Source organism: Lissotriton helveticus, chromosome 6 (assembly GCF_964261635.1).
Source record: "Lissotriton helveticus chromosome 6, aLisHel1.1, whole genome shotgun sequence".
Classification (NCBI taxonomy): Eukaryota; Metazoa; Chordata; class Amphibia; order Caudata; family Salamandridae; genus Lissotriton; species Lissotriton helveticus.
Window position 1 is genome coordinate 877,343,355 of NC_136067.1, and position 20,555 is coordinate 877,363,909.

General features: G+C 47.6%; 1 protein-coding gene across 5 annotated transcripts in view; it reads left to right on the top strand.

Moving 5' to 3' along the window:
- The window catches only part of FAM184A (family with sequence similarity 184 member A), a 572,845-nt gene that overhangs the window by 498,129 nt on the left and 54,161 nt on the right, over positions 1-20,555 (top strand). For all 5 annotated transcript variants that reach the window (XM_078648472.1, XM_078648471.1, XM_078648473.1 and 2 more), the window contains one exon: positions 7,592-7,776. In XM_078648472.1, coding sequence (XP_078504598.1) covers positions 7,592-7,776 — 185 coding nt within the window. The remainder of the gene's footprint in view (positions 1-7,591; positions 7,777-20,555) is intronic.

The following is a 20,555-nucleotide window of genomic DNA, read 5'->3' on the forward strand; positions in this document are numbered from 1 at the left end:
ACTTGACAACAATACCCAAAACAGCAAGGAACTATTCAACATCGTCAAAGAATTCACTAACCCCTCCGCAGGCACTAACGACATCACCCCCTCCCAAGACCTCTGCGACTCTCTATCATCATTCTTCCACAACAAAATCGCCGAAATACACAACAGCTTTCAAAACCAGTCCGAAGACCGGCCCACTCCACCCACCTCCGAACCAAAACCCCCCTCTAACAACCTTTGCGCCTGGAACCCAATCACCACTGAAGACACCATCCGCCTGATGAATTCCATCCACTCAGGATCGCCAACCGACCCTTGTCCCCACCACATCTTCAACAAAGCAGACTCCATCATCGCACCCCATCTCCGAGACGTAATCAACTGCTCCCTCAACTCCGCCACCTTCCCAGAAAACTGGAAACATGCCGAACTCAGCGCCCTTCTGAAGAAACCCACGGCTGACCCAACCGAACTTAAGAACTACCGCCCCATCTCACTCCTCCCATTCCCCGCAAAGTCATCGAGAAAGCCGTCAACAGTCAGCTCGCCGCCTTCCTAGAATCCAACAAATCCCTCGACTCCTCTCAATCAGGCTTCCGAGCCAAACACAGCACCGAAACCGCCCTCATCGCAGCAACAGATGACATCCGAACACTACTGGACAACGGAGAAACAGTTGCTCTCATCTTACTTGACCTATCCGCAGCCTTCGACACAGTCTGTCATAGCACCCTCATACAACGCCTCAGCAACATCGGAGTACAAGGAAAGGCATTGGACTGGATAATATCGTTCCTCACCGGAAGAACCCAGAGAGTCCGCCTCCCCCCTTTTAAATCAGAGGCCACCGAAGTCATCTGCGGCGTACCACAAGGATCGTCACTCAGCCCCACCCTCTTCAACGTATACATGAGTCCCCTCGCATCCATCGCGCGCCAACACAACCTCAACATCATCTCCTACGCAGACGACACCCAGCTGATCCTCTCCCTCACAAAAGACCCAAACACCGCCAAAACCAACCTACACGAAGGAATGAAAGAAGTAGCCGAATGGATGAAGAACAGCCGTTTAAAACTAAACTCGGACAAAACAGAAGTCCTCATCTTAGGACCATCCCCCTCTGCCTGGGAGAACTCATGGTGGCCACCGGCCCTCGGAACCGCACCCATACCTACAGACCACGCACGTAACCTGGGCTTCATCCTAGACTCCTCCCTCTCGATGACCAGACAAGTCAACGCCGTCTCATCATCTTGCTTCAACATCCTACGAATGCTCAAAAAAATCTTCCGTTGGATCCCCACCGAAACAAGAAAGACAGTCACCCACGCACTGGTCACAAGCCGATTGGATGACGGCAACACCCTTTACGCCGGAACCACAGCCAAACTACAGAAAAAACTCCAACGCATCCAAAACGCCTCAGCCAGGCTCATTTTGGACATCCCTCGGCAAGCTCACATTTCCGACCACCTGAAAGACCTCCATTGGCTCCCTGTCAACAAGAGAATAACGTTCCGTCTCCTCACCCACGCACACAAAGCCCTCTACGACCTAGGACCCGAATGCCTCAACACGCGTCTATCCCTCTACACCCCCTCCCGCCAACTACGATCGTCCAATCAAGCCCTCGCCGCAATCCCGCGCATCCACAGATCCACCATGTTATGTTATGTTATGTTATTTAAAATTTATAAAGCGCACATACGCCCGAGAGCTTCTTGGCGCTGGAAAGAGATAAAAAAACATAACAAAGGGTGAATCAACGAAAGTCTCTATTTCAAATATGCCAGTGTGAAGAGGTGAGTCTTAAATGCCTTTCTAAAGGCAAGAAGGTCCTTGCTCTGTCTGAGGGCTAGCGGCAGAGAATTCCACAGGGTGGCTGCTAAGAAATGAAAACTGCTGCCTCCCTGTCGTTTTCTCTTAAAGCGTGGTACCTCAAGTAGGCCTTTGTGTGCTGATCTCAGACTACGTGAAGGAACGTATCTTCCAATCAACTGCCTGATGAATAAGGGGCCCTTGCCTTGCAATGCCTTAAAAATGATGCACCCAGCTTTAAATTCGGCTCTTTGGGCCACAGGTAACCAGTGCAAGGTCTCTAAGCCTAGTTTGATCGATTCCCTTTTGGGTACATTGCAGATCAGTCTGGCGGCCTGATTCTGCAGGTACTGCAATCTTCTAAGTTGGCCTACCGGTAGGCCAAAATAGAGACTGTTTGAGAAATCGATATGGGAGAGGACTAGGGCCGTGACCACCTGAATTAGGGCGGTGTGGGTGAGGAAATGTGCGATTTTCCTGATTTTCCTCAGTTGGAAAAATCCAGAGGAAACCACGGTTCCAATCTGGGATTTTAAAGTAAGGTCCTCATTGATGGTAACCCCCAGGCTTTTTACCGTTTGAGATTTCTTTGGGGGGAGGCCCATGTCAGCAGGCCAGAAATTAGGGCTCCAACTGATTTCGCTCTTACCGGGCAAAATCAGCTCAGTTTTCCCCGGGTTTAATTTGAGATGATTTAAAGACATCCAACTCTGGATAAGGGTCATGGTGGCCTGAAAATCCTCCACAGCATTTAGAGAGTTGAGTGTAAAAACAAGCTGCAAGTCATCTGCATAATTGTATACAGTGACTTTGTGCTTTCTTAAAGCAAAAAGAAGGGGCCGCATATACAAATTAAACAATAAGGGAGACAACGAAGAGCCTTGGGGAACCCCACAAAAGGAATTGATTTTAGCAGCAGAAAAAGAGCCTAGGCAGACGGCTTGGGTGCGTTCAGATATGAACGATTTTAGCCAAGCCAAGGCAGAGTCTCTGAGGCCTGCCTGTTCGACACGGTTGACCAGAATGGAATAGTCAACCGTGTCGAATGCCGCAGACAGATCAAGAAGCACCAGGGCTTGGTGAAGATTTTTGTCAGCATTGGACCTCAAGGTGTTCTGGACGGCCAGTATTACTGCCTCAGTAGAATGACCAGGCCGGAATCCTGCTTGGTTAGGTTGAAGATAGCCCGATTCCTCCACAAAGTTTGAGAGGCAGTTTGTAACATGGGCCTCCAACATTTTGGATAGGAAGGGCAGCAGGGATATAGGCCGGTAATTCGTGAGGTCCAGCGGGTCAATACCAGGTTTCTTAGTGAGGGGTATCAATAAGGCCTGCTTGAAGCTGCTGGGCACTATCCCCGAAATGAGAGAGTTATTAAGCAAGGGTATCATGCTATTAGGGATGGCTCGACCAATTTCCCTCATAATTTGAGGGGGACAGACATCCATAGGGGAGCCTGATTTGACTCTAAACAATAATTCTAAAAAGACTTGCAAATCAATGGAGGGAAAAGAGTGTAAAGTTGAGGGATTAAAAAAGATTTCGTCCACAGGGGCGCAAGCTGGGAGTGTGGAGATGTTCTGTTTGATCAATAAAATCTTTTCACTGAAGAAGTCATTCAGGGAGTTACATAGTGCTTGTGTAGGAACTACCGGAGGAGAGGTTCTGTCATCGTTGCATAAGTCGTTCACTATCCTAAAGATTTCTTTCGACTTATTAGTAGAGTTTAAGATTTTAGATGAGAAGTAGGCGGTCTTATGGTTATGTAGAGTTTTTTGATATGCCTTCCTGGCTAGGCAGTAAGTAGCCCTGGCTAGAGGGCAGTACTGAGAGCGCCATGCCCTTTCCTGTTGCCTCACTTCCAGTTTTAATTTTTTGAGCTCAGGTGTGAACCATTTGTGTGCGTCCGAGCTCCTAGAGCTACAAAGACGCGTGGGAGGAGCATAGATGTTAGTCGCTCAGGTAAGCCATTCTTTAAGCCGGAGGTCGGCCTCCTCCACATTAGTAGTCTTAGGAGGGAGGGAAGTATTTAAAAAATTTTAAAAAGCTGCCATATCCATGGAAGTCCATTTCCTAATGGTCTTATTGGTTTGTAGCTTAAATTGAGTGGTCTTGTCTAACTGGAAAGAGAAACTTATGCTATAGTGATCAGACCAACAGCAAGGTTTTATGTCTATCGAGGGTAATAGTAAGTTCGAGGACCAGATTTGGTCAAGACTATGACCTTTCTGATGAGTCTCAGTGCGAATGTGTTGTATCAAATTGAGGTCATCAAAAAGTTCTTTCATCTCTGCTGCTTGGGGATCTAGCGATGTATTGTCAAACCAAAAATTTAGGTCCCCGACCAAAAGTAGTTTAGAATGGTTGGTGACCAACGGGGCCAGTAGCTGTGCTAGGGTAGATGGAAATGTGGCCATAGTTTGAGGTGGGCGATACAATAGCACCAGTGCAAGTGATCCATTAGGAGTATCTAATTTAGCGACGATATTTTCTGTGTTGGATAAAGGCAAGGATGACAGTTGTCTAAGTTGGTGTTTCTTGTGAACAATAATGGCCACTCCTCCCCCAATTTTCCCTCCCGGGCGTATTGCTGACAGAATGTAATAGTCAGCTGGTAGGGCAGCTAGAATGTCCGGAAGTGAGTCTGGGGTGAGCCAGGTCTCAGTCAGTAGCAACATATCAGGTTGTATGTCCGTTAATAACAGAAAAATGTCCGCCTGATGTTTAATCATGGAACGGGTGTTCAAATGGGGGGAAGATCCTTCTCCTACTTAGCGGCTAAAACCTGGAATTCTCTCCCCACCCACCTCCGCCTCACTCAGAACCACCTCTCTTTCAGAAAGCAACTAAAAACCTGGATATTCGATAAGTAAATTCACCTTCCTCCCCCAAGCGCCTTGAGACCCTCTGGGTGAGTAGTGCGCTATACAAATTTCTGAACTTGAACTTGAAGGATGAGAAGGGGTAAATGTTCAATACAGCAGTCTTCTTCAGCTTTGGGAGACATACTTGTACTACAGTTTCGCCTCCGTTCTTTCACTCAATATGGCAATGCAGAAGGTTAGCGACTTCAGAAGGCCAATATGATTCTTCTCAATTACCTGGGTCTGCTATGGTTCTCTTTCCTGACTCAGGTTAATCTATGAGAGTTTCAGTGTGCTGTGCTCTTCCCCATTTAAGGGGATGGCTCCTTCTCCTCAAGTCTTCTTTGAATTTGTGGCCATTCCACTCAGGAGGCTAGTGCAAAAAGAAGAAGTTTTAGAGTTTATGGCAACTTTAATAGTACCTTCTACTAAAGAGACTTATCTTTACAAATAGAAAAGGTTTTCAAGATGGTATCTGCAGAATCAGTTCAACCTTAAATGTTTTGTAAATTAGGAATTTGGAGTAAAATAGCATCAGTTGGTGCTACTGAAAAATACAATACCATGTATTTCTTCTTGGAGATGTACCTGCCTCTTTATACGTTCGGAAAGTGATACCGCTAATATTAATAAACCAGCTGTTTGAACCAACCATTGCTTTAAAACATATATTGCTTAACTCTTTGGTGAAACAGTGATTGAGGTTAATGTTTTTCTCTTCTCAGGCCCCCTTTAAAAGGCTTTATTTCAAAGTAATGTGTTGCTCAAAACAACATATTTTGACCATGACCTGATTTTACACCTACCATCTTATTTCTCAGGGCTACGTCTCGTCCAAGGAAAACACATTTTACATAGGCTTCTGAAAGAACAGCTTTCTTTTTTCTCTGAAAGAGATTAGACCTTGAGCCAATTTGTGATTCTTGACTCTATTAATTACAAAATCCTGTTAATAATGTCCTACGTCAAAGCGGGTGGCATTGATTTGTATTCACTGAAAAAACAGTTAAAGGCTAGCTATGATTCAGCGAACACAACCCCAAAATGGCTCTTAAATTCGTTGTTTTTGTATGCAATGCACACCATAATGTATGCTGCTGCTATGCTCAGTACACCCAATGCTAAACATCCGTGAAAAGAAAAGCTGTCCACCAACAGCAAAACAAGATGTGGGTGCGAGTTACGCTGTGTGTTCACTGCTTACCATAATCAACACTGTTTTTTCAGGTATCTGTTTGCTGGTGCATAAATAATCTTTAATTGCTTCCACTATCCATTGCATCCTATAAGAGCTTGCACGCCGCCAAAGCATTGATGGCTACACTTTTTTTTTTTTTTTTTTGTGATTTTCAAAAAATTCTTGAATTCAAAAATTTGAAAATTCACTCAAACTTGCACATTCTGTAAAATCGTGACCGTTTCCAAATACAAAATTGCTGCGTGTTTGTGCAGATTTTCTTAACATTTACAAATTCATTGAGTTGTATGTGCTTTTTTGACTTTTTTTTTTCATTTTCAAATGATAATATCTAAACTAATGTAGAGATTTACACCAAATAAAAAAAAACATGATTTCCCAGTTGAATTCTGCTTTCAGGTTTATTTAAATCTGTTCATTGGAATTTGTTGCTACAGAGAGAAAAAAATTCATATCCAACTTTAAATTAGAAACACAACTTCCCATCGCCCTCCAACTACTCTTTTAACTTTATCCCCTGACAGATCTATTGCCCTGAAGATTAAGCCCAACTTCAAACCCGTTGCTGCGCATAGCAAAGGTTGTGCATAGTGTGGGCTGGATCCATAGGCAGCTGGAGTCAGTACCACGCAGACCGCTTCAAGTAGAGCAAGCCTTTTAACATGAGCATGGGAAAATAAAAATTGTGCAGTGTTTTACTGCTCTTCTACTCTCATGTTGTTCTCTGTGTTTATGAAGCATTCTCTTTTAGATCCATGAGCTGATGCTAAGGCAGACTTTTGGAAGGAACAAATTCCATCATATTAAAAATTTGAAATACCTATTTCTCTTCCATGTTACAATAAAATTGTTGCAAAACAAGGAGTATTCTAATATATCAACTAGGTCGAATGGCTTTATGTATTAACGGTGTCATAAATTTTGTTAGTGCCAAAGGGGGTTCACAGTCAAGCCAAGGATTCTGAAAAATAGAATAGACAGTGTTCCTCATTACCAGATAGGTGGAACAGATGGAAATCGTCTGTGCCTGATTCCAAGATGGTCGCGTTTTTGAACAAGTGTTGCTTCTTGGTGTGGAAGAACTAGACCAGATTTGACAGTGTGCTAATTCCACCGTATAAAACTGCAGGAAGCTTTGGCAGCAAAAGCCAAACCTCATTTCCCATAATGTGAGAATACAATGCTCCCCTCTGCCGGAAAACACCTCCTCCTTTCCTACCCTATTTTACCTATTCCGCCCATCTCCCTCTTTCCCACCCCTGCTCAGTGCATTTGGTAACTGTATGCGATAACCTCCACAAGATTGATTATTCTGTGGGGTTTTACAACTGGAAAAATCGGTCTTACCCAGTAATTCCCCATATTCTGGGGTACTGTGGTGGATGTATCGTACCTTAATAGTAAAAATGTATGTGATTTTACAGTGTCCCCAGTTACATCCAACTTGGAATGAGGGGCAATGTACCATATTATACTGAGAGTGTGATGCAAGAAAATATTTGCTGCACGCATTGCACAATGCATTTTGATTGGGATACCATAGAAGACATATGTTTATGCTGTTGGTTTTTCTGTCTGTGCTTATCTCCCTTTCTCAGCATGTAAAGAAAAAAGGTCCCTTAGTGCAAAGAAGTGGAATAGCCTTTTTGACTGTAATGAAAAATGGTTTACTTAGTATTTTGGGACCCCTACATAAATGTTTGTTTTTCTTGAATAACAGGAGAAAGAGTATGTGGGGCAATTATCAATCCTACAAGACGACATGCGGCATCGTGACCGCCATATCGCCGAGCTCGATAAAGAGGTGATGAAGCTGCACGAAAATATAAGTGCTTTAACGAAGGAATTAGAGTTCAAGGGGAAAGAGATTCTTCGAATACGAAGTGAAGCCAACCAGCAAATTAGGTATGTATTGTTGTCTTCCCAAAGCTAACATAATCCCTTTAATGGGAATGTAAATCCTTGGTGGAAAGAAGAGTCAGAGGTTCTTGTGTGGGTGGAAGGAAGGTAAGATGTATGAAGCACAACGCACCATGGTTTAAAACCACAGAAGTTAATTTGACATTCTTTCAAAGGATTTTTATACGTCACCGTAAGGAATAGTTGACCAGTAGCGATCAATTTAAAATGCTCTTTTCATAGAGTGTGTTTGAGTATATATATATATATATGTGCACATATCATCTTGTGAAGTAGCCTCAACATCAGAGCTGCCTTTGAATTGAAGCATTGATACCGCTGCATTTTATGTAATGTGAAACTGGATTTTGCTGAAGCTTAAGCTTGTGTAAATTGATCTAGTCCAAATCCCTGTAACACACTAACAATTCCAGTGACACTTTGCAAAAAAAAAAGAATTAGAACCCTAAACCATCATACCAAATTAATCTTAATTAAGCATGCAAAAACTCCATGATATCTCCCCCAATAACTCGGCAGCTGGAGATAGAAATACCATTGGCGGCTGTGGGTGGAAATTTACCAGAGATTACAAGGGGGACCCCGAGGGTCTCCTTGGAAATGAGGATTTACCAGGGTAATCGGGATCAAAATTATGATCCCTCATTTTCCATGGTATTTCACCCAGAAACTCCACCTACTTCGAGTAGCGGAGTCTCTGGGTGAAAAAGAACTGATGTGCTGAGTTACAGTGAATATTGTAATCCTGATTCTTTTGGTTGTTCCCACTATTGGCTGAATCGGAGTTCCTGGGGACTACATCATGGGGTGCTACATGTTAGAATCCACTTCCCCATGTTTCTTTGTGATTTTATTCAGATACTGTTAGTAAAAATATGAACTGCAGTGTTTGTGACTTTATCATTCCTACCTTTATTTTCCTGTCATTTACATCTTGGGAAAACAAACTTTTTAACAATGGGAACAAACAGTTTAGTGAATTGACCTCCACAACCTAATACGATATATGTCTATCTCTGTGACTTGTCATTTCTGTTGTTTATTTGCCTCAAGATTATCATACTTCCTGTTGGCAGTTCTTTAAAATATGCAAATTCGTTTTATATTAATTATTTCAGAATTATTTGCCTGTGCTTCATTTTGCAATTAAGCAAACTCTCTATACCCAACCATGTCACGTTGAACTGAAGATGAAAGCCAGTGATAAACATTGCCCTCAACCTTAGGAGGAGCTTGTATGAGGCAGTTGGTTGAAAAATAAATAACTACGTTTAACTTGGTAGCTTTTCCTTATTGGCTCTCTGGCACACATTTCAATCTGGTACATACGGATCACCAAACTGAACTTGGTTTGAGCAAGGGTAATGCAGATCATAAGCTCAAAACATTGGGTCGTAAACGTTATTTTAACTTTCAGACAGCATTGATGTTGAAGGGTAGGGAGGCTGGCCCACACTGCAGTTTTAGAAATGCAAGACAGGCAGGGCTGTCTTGTTTCTGGGTCATCCTATGATTTTTTAATACATAGTAGAGCTTAAAGTCCAGCATGCTGTCTAGATGATCCTTTTGGATGGCCCACACAGGTGAGAAATGGATGTGAAGATTTAGAAGACATGGGTGACATCCAACAAAAAATAACTCAACATATCCTGTTTGAGGTAGACTTTATGATTGCAACCAGTGGTAGTTTGCCTTTGCCACATTACTTTCTGCATGAAACACAGTGTGCATTTGACTGACCATGTATCTCTCTGGTCTGTGATCACTCTGCAGTGCGTGGGAAACCTACAGCCAGGGCCGGCTCTAGGCTCACGGAGGCCCTGAGCGGGGAGTGTAGGTAGGGGGCCCGAGGCCGCCAAATCCCTGCCGGGGGCCGCCACGCAAATATGTATCTAAGGATATATATTGGCGTGGCGGCCCCTGGGGTTTGGCGGCCCTGTGCAGGTGCGCAGCTTGCACATGCCTTAGGCCGGCCCTGCTAAGGTCCTTCATTGGAGAGGGGAAATACAGAGCCCTCTGGGCTTAGTGGCACCTGAATGAACCTCTGAACCTCATTGCGAAAATGACACCAGAGAAAACACAAGAGCTTGAACATCTGATTTGAAGTCGTCGAGGGGGGGAATGTTTTTATTTGCCTTAGGATTCTCATTTGGAAGTTACCCCCTTTAGTGGCAGTACTGATGTGCTCCTGCATGTTCAATTTCTTGTCAAGGGTTATTGCTAGTGATCTTGAGGAATCTATAATGTGTTGAAGGTATTTAAGTGCTGCTAGTTGGTTCATCACATACAATAATGCCGGTACCATTCTAGTTATCACCAGTGGCACGTTCTCTCAAAAACCGGTCTAGCCTATTACTATACAGGATAAAGAGTATGGGGGCCAAAATACAGCCCTGATGGACCCCCCATCCTAACTGAAAGTGGGGAGTTTATTCTCCTGTGGGGCCAAACCTCTCTGAAGCCTCTAGGCCTGTGCGCAGCTGGAGCAGAAAGGCTACAAGGGCCTCATCCACTCCCATGTCCCTCAGCACAGCCCACAGTTTAGATCTATCCACTGCGTCAAATGCTGTGCTGAGGCCTATGAAGGCAAGGTGTATGGTGCCCTTTTTAATAGTTACATATTTATTAATCACCAGATAGAGATTAAGGGGGTCATTAGGATGTCGGGCGGATTGCCTCCGCCAGGGTGGCGGTGGCAATCCGCCCGACAACCACTCTCGTTTTCCCCTCAGCCAGATTAGGATGGCGGAGGGGACAGCGGCGGACGGAAAGACCGTCCGCCGCTTTACCGCCGCGGTAATAGATTAATATGGTGGCGGTGTCCAATGGACACCGCCAGCCATATTACAATGGCAAAATGTAGGGGCCTTTCCGTGGCGGCAATGCCACCACGGAAAGGCAGGCGGAGATTGCTGGGGGGCCCCCTGGTTGCCGCCACTGTCGGGGGGGAACATGGGGGGTACCTGCAGAGCGGCAGGCACCGCGCGGTGCCTGCCGCTTTGCATATGTAAATGCGTCAACTTATGTTTTGCATTGTGGCGGGCGGGCGGGTGAAACATATAGGATGTGCCCGCCACTGTGGCGGGCACATCCTAATACCCTCAACGGGACCCCCGCCCTTATGGCGGGCGGTCCCGATCTCTGTTAGGGTGGTGGGCGGACTTTGTCCGCCCGCCATCCTAATGACCCCCTAAGTTTCTGTTCAACTGTCCTCCGGCCTAGCCAAAATCCGTATTGGATGTCGGACAAAATTTCTTTGCGATCAGACCAGTCGCCCAATGGTTTTAGGAGAATCCTGCACAGAACCTTTGTCTATTAATGATATTGGCCAGTGGGTGCTTTCAGTTGCCCTTTTTAAAAAGAGGTACAATAATTGATTGCTTCCATGATGTAGGATGATGGAATATGGCCACGGGCTACAGAATTCAGGTGTTGACAGATGAGTGCAGTCCAGAGGTCCTTACATGATTTAAAAAGATCTTTGGGCACCCCATCAGGTCTTGGCGCTTTCCCTAGTGTAATTCCCGCTATGCCCTCTCTTACCTCCTTTAATTCATATGTCAGCAGCAGCCCCCACTCTGGGACTGGATAAGAGCTAGGTACGCAGTCGCTGGAATAAATATTTTCAAAGTGTGCCACCCAATTCTTGGCTGGGATGGTTTGCTCATGTTTATGGGTTTTTTTAATTGAAAAGTGGATGGTTCACAACTCTCCAGAAGGCGCTAGACTAGTTCTCTTTTCACGTGCTTACTTTAAATCCTCCCATGCACTTTTTGTAAGTTGGCTCATCCTATCCTTTCGTGCTTGCGCAAAATTCCTTCTGACCACTTTAACAGCATGCAAATTCCTTGGCTTTTGTTTAAGTTCTTATAAGCCTTCGTGTAGAGCTTGTCAAACCAATTGGGCCTTCCTCATTAGATTTCAATGTAGGACTAAGAAGAACTCTCTGTACCTCTCTGCAAATATTGGCGTACACGTTCAGAATGGCCGGGTCTGGAGAGTTGGGGTTTAGACACGCCTCAAAATCATGACTGCACACCTTAACCAATTTCCTCAAAAATCCTCAGAAACTATCCTGCCCCAGCCTATCTGCCTGCCCTGCTCCTTTAGTATAAGGGGATTGCTAAAAATGTTAGAAGGCTTCTCCTCTAAATCATTCCAGCCAAATTCTGCCAAAAGAGGGTTATGTTCACTCAAAATGCTCCAAAAGGTCCTGAATCCCACTAGAAGTGAGTACAGATTTACAGAATCATAGATAAAATCAATGGTGAAGGTCACTCCCCTACCCTTAAAGGCTGGTGCTGTCTTATGTGAACCATAATCCTCAATGCTTAGTAAGTTAATAAGATTAAATTCTGATAGGACGAGGTCAATCATATCGCCTTGGCGTGAATGACAAAAATGAACCTTTTCGCAACCCACTTCAGAGTCTGCATCCCCCTTGTTAACAGTACAGGTCGTGCATGGGTATAAATTAAAACCCCCAGTAAAATATTAAAAGAGAAAATCGCCAGTCTTTTAAAACCTTTTCAAAAAAATGTCTTAGCTCAACTTCCAGAGCAGCCTTTTGAGGAAATGATATAAAAACTCCCAGAATAATCCCTTCGCAACCTACCCTTAGGCTCACAAATGTTGCTAGACCTCCCTTAGCACTTCCCTGGTTTGAGGCCTCCGCATTTACCTTAAAGACGACAAAGCCATCCATAAATAATTGCCCCCTGCATCTCAAGTCTCCTGAAAGCAGAGAATATCAAAGGATTTACACATATCTCGCCCCTTCTCATCCGCCAGAAAAGAGCTTAAGCTAGCTATATTCCAGCTAATTATATTCAGCAAATCCTCAGGGCATGTCAGGGGGCCCATGGCTTCTCTTTTTTTTAGTTTTATAAGCAAAGTTTATTAAGTAGGAAAAAGGGAAATAACAAGAAGCATGTTCACAATATACTATAATAATGGATCACTGACACAATATCGACGGAAAAAATATCGACCTACACAAAAATGGACGTTGGAATATCGGAATCAAGAATATCGACAGCCTATTTACAACATGGAAAGTACAAAAATATCGAAACAAAAATATCGAAGTTAAAAATATCGTAATTAAAAATATCGTTTTTTAAAAATAAAAAAAAGTGTAAAATAAAGTAAATAATACTTATAAACCAAATAAACATAGTTAAAAATATTTAATAATGTTTAAAATTAATAAATAATACATATACAATAATATAACATTAATTAACCATAAACATAAAAAATATAATATATACTTACCTAATAATAGGTTTTATTATTTTAATAACTTATAAATTATTAAAAAGTATTATAAATTACAAATACATCTACACACATCAAACAATAACATAAATAAAAAGTAAATAATTATATTTAATACATTTAATAAATTAAAGACATTAAAAATACTTTCAATATTTTTAAAATTAATAAAATCCTACATTATCAAAAATAATAATACAGGGGGCGTGGCTTGACGGGCGAAGATGGCGGTCGCAGCCTTGTAGAGCTCCCGCCGGCCTGGACATAATCCGTCTGCTTATCCTGACCCCTGAGCCCATTCGCCATTCCTTAGCGGGGCGAGTGTTGGTGGTGGCGCTGAGAATCCTCCGGCTCCACGAGCGGCTTCCCTGGGTGACCCGGCGGGGCTGCGCTGCTGACGGAGACGTGCGGCCTGGTCTTTGCCACCGAGACCGGGGCCTCGATTTTGGAGCAGCGGTGGAGAGCGTTGCTGGACCGGCGGACTGTGTGGCTGACGGGCTGGCCCTGGGCGGCGGAGGCTCCGAGGTACTGTGGCTGGCACCGGGCTGTCTCGCTGCACACTGGGGAGGCGCTTGGAGTGCCTGGAATTCGCGGAGGCCTACATCGCTGCCGGTAAGCCGGGACCTAGATTTTCGCGCTCCCCGGGCCGGCCGCAGCCAGGGCCGGCGCTGATTGCAGGAGGTGCCTGGGTGCCTCGGTGACTGTGGAGACTGCGGCCGGCGGTGAGTGGCGCTGCTGGGCTTCCTTCAGAAGCGAACCCTTGGGCCACACTACGAATTGAAGTGCAGGACCTGCTTGAGGCTGCCTGCGAGCTATCTTAATCCTCCCCAACACGCGATTGGCGTGGCTGGCAGGGGGGCAGTGGAGACACCCAGAGACCCACGTGGGCCGCGGGATTCGGAGCGGTCCACTGAGTGGCCCACGGAGTGGCCGGAGGGAGGGAGTGGTGACCGGCCTACATTAGATCAGAGACGCTGCCCGGGCTTGGCTGGAGTCCAGTTCATATCCGGTGGCTGCGGTGCCACGGACAGTCCCAATAGTCGGTGGAAGACCTCCTACGCTCCTTTGCAGATCCTTCCCATACTGTGGCCCTACAGCTACGCACAGCCATGACCAGGGGAGGTGGTGGCCCGCCTAAGCAGGGGCCCATCGACAAATTTACAGGGCCCAGCGGGGGGTCTGGAGTGCCCGGTGGCGGTGGTGGAACGGGGCCAGATAATGCGGCGCTCATGGCGGCGATCACCCAGTCCAGGGATATGCTTGACGCAAAGATTGGGGCGGTAGGCGCGGATGTCACCCTGTTGCGCCAAGATCTGCGAAACGCCGTGGAACGAATTACGGAGATGGAGTCGCGGATCTCGGTGGTGGAAGACGATGTGGGGACCCTGAAACGCAAGATGGCTGCGATGGAACACATCCAAAAGAACCTAGCGACCCGAGTGGAGGACGCTGAAGGTCGCGCGCGTAGAAACAACCTACGCTTTGTTGGTTTTCCGGAGAGGTGTGAGAAGGACAATATGGAACTGTTTCTAACCCAATGGCTAGAAAGCTGGCTCCCCTCAGGGGCCCTTTCCAATTGCTTCATCATTGAACGAGCACATCGCGCCTTGACACAGCGACCGCCGGAGGGTGAGCGTCCCAGAGCTGTAATCGCCAGACTGTTGAACTATCATGATAGGGACGTTATCCTACGAGAGGCGAGAGCCAGAGACTCCATTCTGTATGAAAATCGGAAGATCATGATCTTTCCCGACTATACCAGATTAGTGCAGCAGCAGCGCCGTTCCTTTCTAGATGCCAAAGCCAAATTGCGAGGTCTGAAGATTCAATATTCCCTGTTGTACCCGGCCCGCCTGCGGGTTGTCTATCAGTCCCGGACTCACTTTTTCGATTCTCCTGAGGACGTCTTCAAGTGGACCGACGAATCTGTGCCGATCAGGCCGCATGCCCAGCCGGGTCTGAATCCCGGTGCCCCTGGAGGTTCGTCGCAGGAACAGAGAGGTCAGCCGGTCCGGAGCGGACGACATCGGAGGTCCCGGTCGAGGAAGAGGTCCGCATCCGCCAGCGCGACTCAGGATAGCGGAGCTATTGCATCTGACCATTCCGAGGATAATTCTTGAGACCCTGGGAAGGGACACGCTACTTGGCTGATGCAGTGGACTCTGACTACTGAAGAGCCCACGGCCGGGCTTCTTCCCTGGGACGTGAGGGCGCTGCCCACAGTGTTTGTTCTTGGGGGTGGTTTAGCTGTAATTGGAGTTGCGGATGGAGGTTCAGGGGTGACTTGATGGGGGCCTCCAACCACCACACGATGTGGGAGTTGGCTAGGGGAGGGGTGGGCTTTACTGTTTCCTAAAGGGGGTTGGGATCCATTGGTATGGTTGGTCTTGGGCCCTCTGTTTTGGGCCCGGGGCTGCCCATGCCGCGACAGATACTTCAGTGTTCTATGAGGTATAGGGTGGAGGGTGTTGGGGGCAGGGGATAGGGGAGGGAACTGTGGAGGTGAGGATGACTGGGAGGGGAGGTCAGATGGGAGTTGTTTTTGTTGATGTTGGGAGGGTCTGGGATGGGCGGGGGGGGGGAAATGCACGTGCTGCTTATAAATGTTCTGAGGACCGTTCGGGGTGTGTGGGGGTGGCGCGGGGGACCTGCCTGTTGGATCTCACTTGACTATGGCTGACTTGACTCATGGACTCCCCGGAGAGTCCCTACGGATAATCACCTGGAATGTCAGGGGGATGCTTGATGCGATTAAACGAGGAGCTGTTTTGCGTTGGGGGAAGAGGGAATCTGCTGATGTGCTCTTGCTCCAAGAAACACACATGATGGGCTCTAAGGTACTTAGCTTGCAGAGGTTTGGCTATCATCAGGTCTTCCATGCTGGTTTCATCAGGGGGTCCAGAGGTGTTGCTATTCTGGTACACCGCAGGGTGGCCTACGTCCATGAGAGGCAGTGGGCGGACCCACAAGGCCGCTATATATTTGTTAAAGGTATGGTGGGTACTGAGCCGGTGGTCTTTGGTAGTGTCTATGCCCCTCCCCCCCTGCAGTGGGCCCTGTCCGAGAAGCTATTCACGGTGTGGGAGGATATCCCGGAGTCCTTGGCTGTGGTTGGGGGCGACTGGAATGCGGTGATGGATGTTTGTATGGACCGTCAGAGGCGACAGGGGGTGCTTGCTGGCTCTTTCCCAGTTTCCCCTACCCGATTGCAAGCTGTGGCTGAGGGATTGGGATGGGTGGATGTATGGCGACATATGCACCCTGCAGCGCGCAACTACATGTATGTTTCAGCGGTCCATGGCTCGTTCTCGAGACTGGATTATGTGTTTGTGCCTGGTGCCTGCCTGAGCAGGGTGCGCGAAGCTGCGATATTACCAAGGGGACTGTCAGATCATTCCCCAGTGTCCGTCAAAGTGGGACTCCTTAGGAAGCGACAACCCTTCCGGTGGAGGATGTCCTCGTGGCATCTTCAGCTGCCCGGCTATGTCCAACACCTGCGGGAGGCCATCGCCCATTACTGGCGGGAAAATCTAATAGAAGGTATGGACGCAGCGGTGGTGTGGGAGGCTATGAAACCCACTATAAGGGGGGTAGACATCACGTGGTGTGCTGCGGCCCGTCGCCGAAAGCGGGAGTCGACCACTACGGCTGCCAAACTAGTGGAGGACCTGGAGCGGCGGAGTCGGGGTGGGGGAGACGAGGTAGTGATACGGTTGCTTCTCCAGGCACAGCAGTCCTATGCTTCTGTATTGATGGATGAGGCTAGGCAGGCGTGGTTGGCCACGCGGAGCAGAATATACCAATGGGGAGATAAGTCCTGTACCATGCTCCATAGGTTATGTCAGCATAGTCTTCAACCGATCACACTGCCGGGCCTCACTGCTGAGGACGGAGTAGCGATTACAGACCCGGCTGAACTTGCGGCGAGCTTTGCCGATTATTTCAGGGCACAATATGCCCTGCGAGACTGCCTCCCCGTGAATGACGTAGCTAAATTCATAGACGACTTAGCGCCTCGAGCTGTATCCGGTGAGGCCAGGAAGGCACTCGATGCTCCCCTTACGGCTGACGAACTGGGGGAGGCACTGGGCCAACTCAATGTAGGGAAGGCACCTGGACCGAGTGGCTACCCCTGTGAATTTTTTAAGAAATTCCAACTCCTCCTGGGACCCCACTATCGGTGCGCGCTGGAGGTTGCACGCGAGCGGGGTAGGTTGCCTCCTGACTGGCGTCACGCTGAAATTGTGGTTTTCCAAAAGCCGGGTAGACCCCCTGACAGACATGACTCGTATCGCCCTATCTCACTGCTAAATATAGAGGCTAAAATACTGGCAAAGGCACTAGCAAAGCGTTTACTCCCATATATGACGGACCTGGTCCATCCTGACCAGGCAGGCTTTATGCCTCATCGGGCGACACGGCATAACATCCGGCGCGCGCAGGCAGCGGTGGATGCCATGGGGGCCACGGGGGAACGAGCGGCTTTGCTACTGGCAGATATTCATAAGGCTTTTGATTCAGTCAGCTGGGCGTACCTTTTTGCGCTCCTGTCTCGTCTTAACCTGGGCCCGGTGTTCCTGTCCTATATTTCACTGCTGTACACCGATATTACGGCGTCCGTGCGGGTTGCTGGGGCCATCTCGGCGACGTTCCCCATTGGACGGGGGACCCGTCAGGGGTGCCCATTGTCCCCATACTTATTCGCCCTAGCCATGGAGCCTCTGGCCGCTTGGGTGCGCATTGACGCACAGATCCGGGGCTTTGTTTGGACTGAAACTCTTGTCGATAGAATCGCTTTGTATGCGGACGACGTCCTCTTCTTCCTCACAGACTTGAGTCGCTCGGGCCCCGAGTCTTAGAAATCATGCGCATCTTTGGAGAGGTCTCGGGCCTCTATTTGAATTTAGGCAAATCCACCGTTTGGGTACTGGGGGGGCGCAGAGGAGACAGATCCCTGGGCAACGGGCTTACAGTTGGCAACCGGAGGCTTGAAATATTTGGGGGTGTTCCTCTCGGAATCCATCCACACCACGTGGGAACGCAATGTTGTGCCTGTGTGGGAAAAGGTTCAGGCAGATATTAAAACATGGTCCCGGATGCCTCTAACTATTTTCGGCAGATCCGCAATATTCAAGATGGTGGCTCTTCCGCGTCTGTTATACCAGTTGCAGAACTATCCCCATCTCATCCCTCCCCAGTGGTTTCGGCAGGTTAACTCTGCATTGGGTCGCTTCCTGTGGGCTGGGGGCGCGGCCAGGGTGGCACTACGGACGTGCTTCCTCTCCACGTATTGCGGTGGCTTAGCCACCCCTGATCTGCTGTCTTATTACCAAGCCTCCCAGCTGCTAATACTCAATGAGTGGTGGTATAGTGACAGGGGAGACCCGGCTTACGCCCTGGAGCGCTCATTAATGGGAGATAGTACACTGCACACGATTCTTTATTCAGCCCGGTTGCGGCGGACACTGCCGTGCGTCACGAAAACTGTCTTTGCCGTGTGGCGGCAGGCGTTACGACGCATGGGTTGGTGGGGTAGACTGACTGCGGAAACGCCGTTGTGGCATAACGGACGACTCCCCGAACTGTCCACACTGCCGGGATTCGACGGCTGGGAAGCGATAGGGATTTCGACGTTGGGACATGTCATGTCCGGGGTTACTCTTAAATCATTCCAGGAACTCAGTGCTGAGTTCCATATGCCCCAAACCCAGTTCTTTCGTTATTTACAATTTCGTCATGCACTTACTCCCAGTATTGCTGATCTGGACTCGCTCCCTGAGTTTAGCCCTGTTGAAGCGAAAGTATTCATGGGAGATCTTGGAGATAAGAAGGTCTCTTGCATCTACCAGACGATGGTAACTCATTGCTCCTCTACCCTACTCCCTCTGAAGGCGGCTTGGGAGGCTGACATCGGTCCCCTAGATGAAGATGACTGGAGAGAGGCCCTAGAGTCCCCGCGGGGGACCGCGATAGCAATGAGGCTTAGACTGATCCAGTTCAAGTACCTGCATAGGTCTTATTATACTCGGGAGCGGCTCTGGAAGGCTGGACTAATTGGGTCGCCGGAATGTCTGCGGTGCGGCGCTGCTGTGGGTACGCTGCTGCATACGGTGTGGTCATGTCCTAGACTGATTGGATTCTGGAGGGGTGTATGGAATTGCCTGTCTGAAGTCCTGGGATGGGACCTTCCACGCACTCACCGATTAGGGCTACTCCATATCCTTGAGGGGGTTGGTGGGAACTTATACAAACGCCACTTATTGCTCTTGGGGTAGGTAGTTGCCAAACGAGACCTGGCCCGAGCGTGGAAGGGAGATCGAGCCCCCCCCCCCTGTGTGCATGGAGAGCCGGCCTGGATTATTATATGGGGCTGGAGCGACCTGTGTTTGAGGTGAGAGGCTGCCCCGTAAACACTTCAAGATCTGGAAGAGGTGGGCAGACTATAGAGAGCTGCCTTTGGATCCCCCTGTGGTACATGAGGAAGAAATATAGGTGGGGGTACCATGCGGGCCTGTACCTGTGTCATGCCTGTCACGCTACGAACAAGTACAACCGAGCTTCTATTGCACGTGCATGGGGTTAGGGAGGGATAAGGGGCGGGTAGTGGGGCAGTTGGGCACTGGGAGTTGGTGGGGTAGGGGTGGGGGAGGGGGCTCATTTTCTTGGTTTATTCTACTCTAAATTGGTTTAGCTATGACAATGTAAACTGTACTGCTATGCCTGGTGGAGCTCTCCTGACTGTGGGGAACCACTTCTTTCACTCTGCTCAGCTCAATCAATAAAATTTTGTTGTGAAAAAAAAAAATAATAATAATACAAATATTAAATAGCTAAATAAATAAAATTACTATTCAAAGTCCCCAAAAAATGATAACATTAGATAGCGTAACACTTAAAATTACTATTCCAACTTCAGAAAATTCAACAGTGGGGAAAGCGTTGGATAGCGTAAGGATAAAAATTACTATTTCAACTCCAGAGGGGGCTACAGTAGGGAAAGTGTTGGATAGCGTAGGGGTAAACATTACTATTCCAACTCCAGAGGGTGCTACAGTAGGGAAAGTGTTGGATAGCGTAGGGGTAAAAATTACTATTCCAACTCCAGAGGGGGCACAGTAGGGAAAGCGTTGGATAGCGTAGGGGTAATAATTACTATTCCAACTCCAGAGGGGGCAAGTAGGGAAAGCGTTGGATAGCGTAGAGGTAAAAATTACTATTCCAACTCCAGAGGGTGCTACAGTAGGGAAAGCGTTGGATAGCGTAGGGGTAAAAATTAATGTTCCAAATCCAGAGGGCGCTACAGTAGGGAAAGCGTTGGATAGCGTAGGGGTAAAAATTACTATTCCAACTCCAGAGGGGGCAACAGTAGGCAAAGCGTTGGATAGCGTAAGGGTAAAAATTACTATTCCAAATCCAGAGGGGGCAAATAGGGAAAGCGTTGGATAGCGTAGAGGTAAAAATTACTATTCCAACTCCAGAGGGGA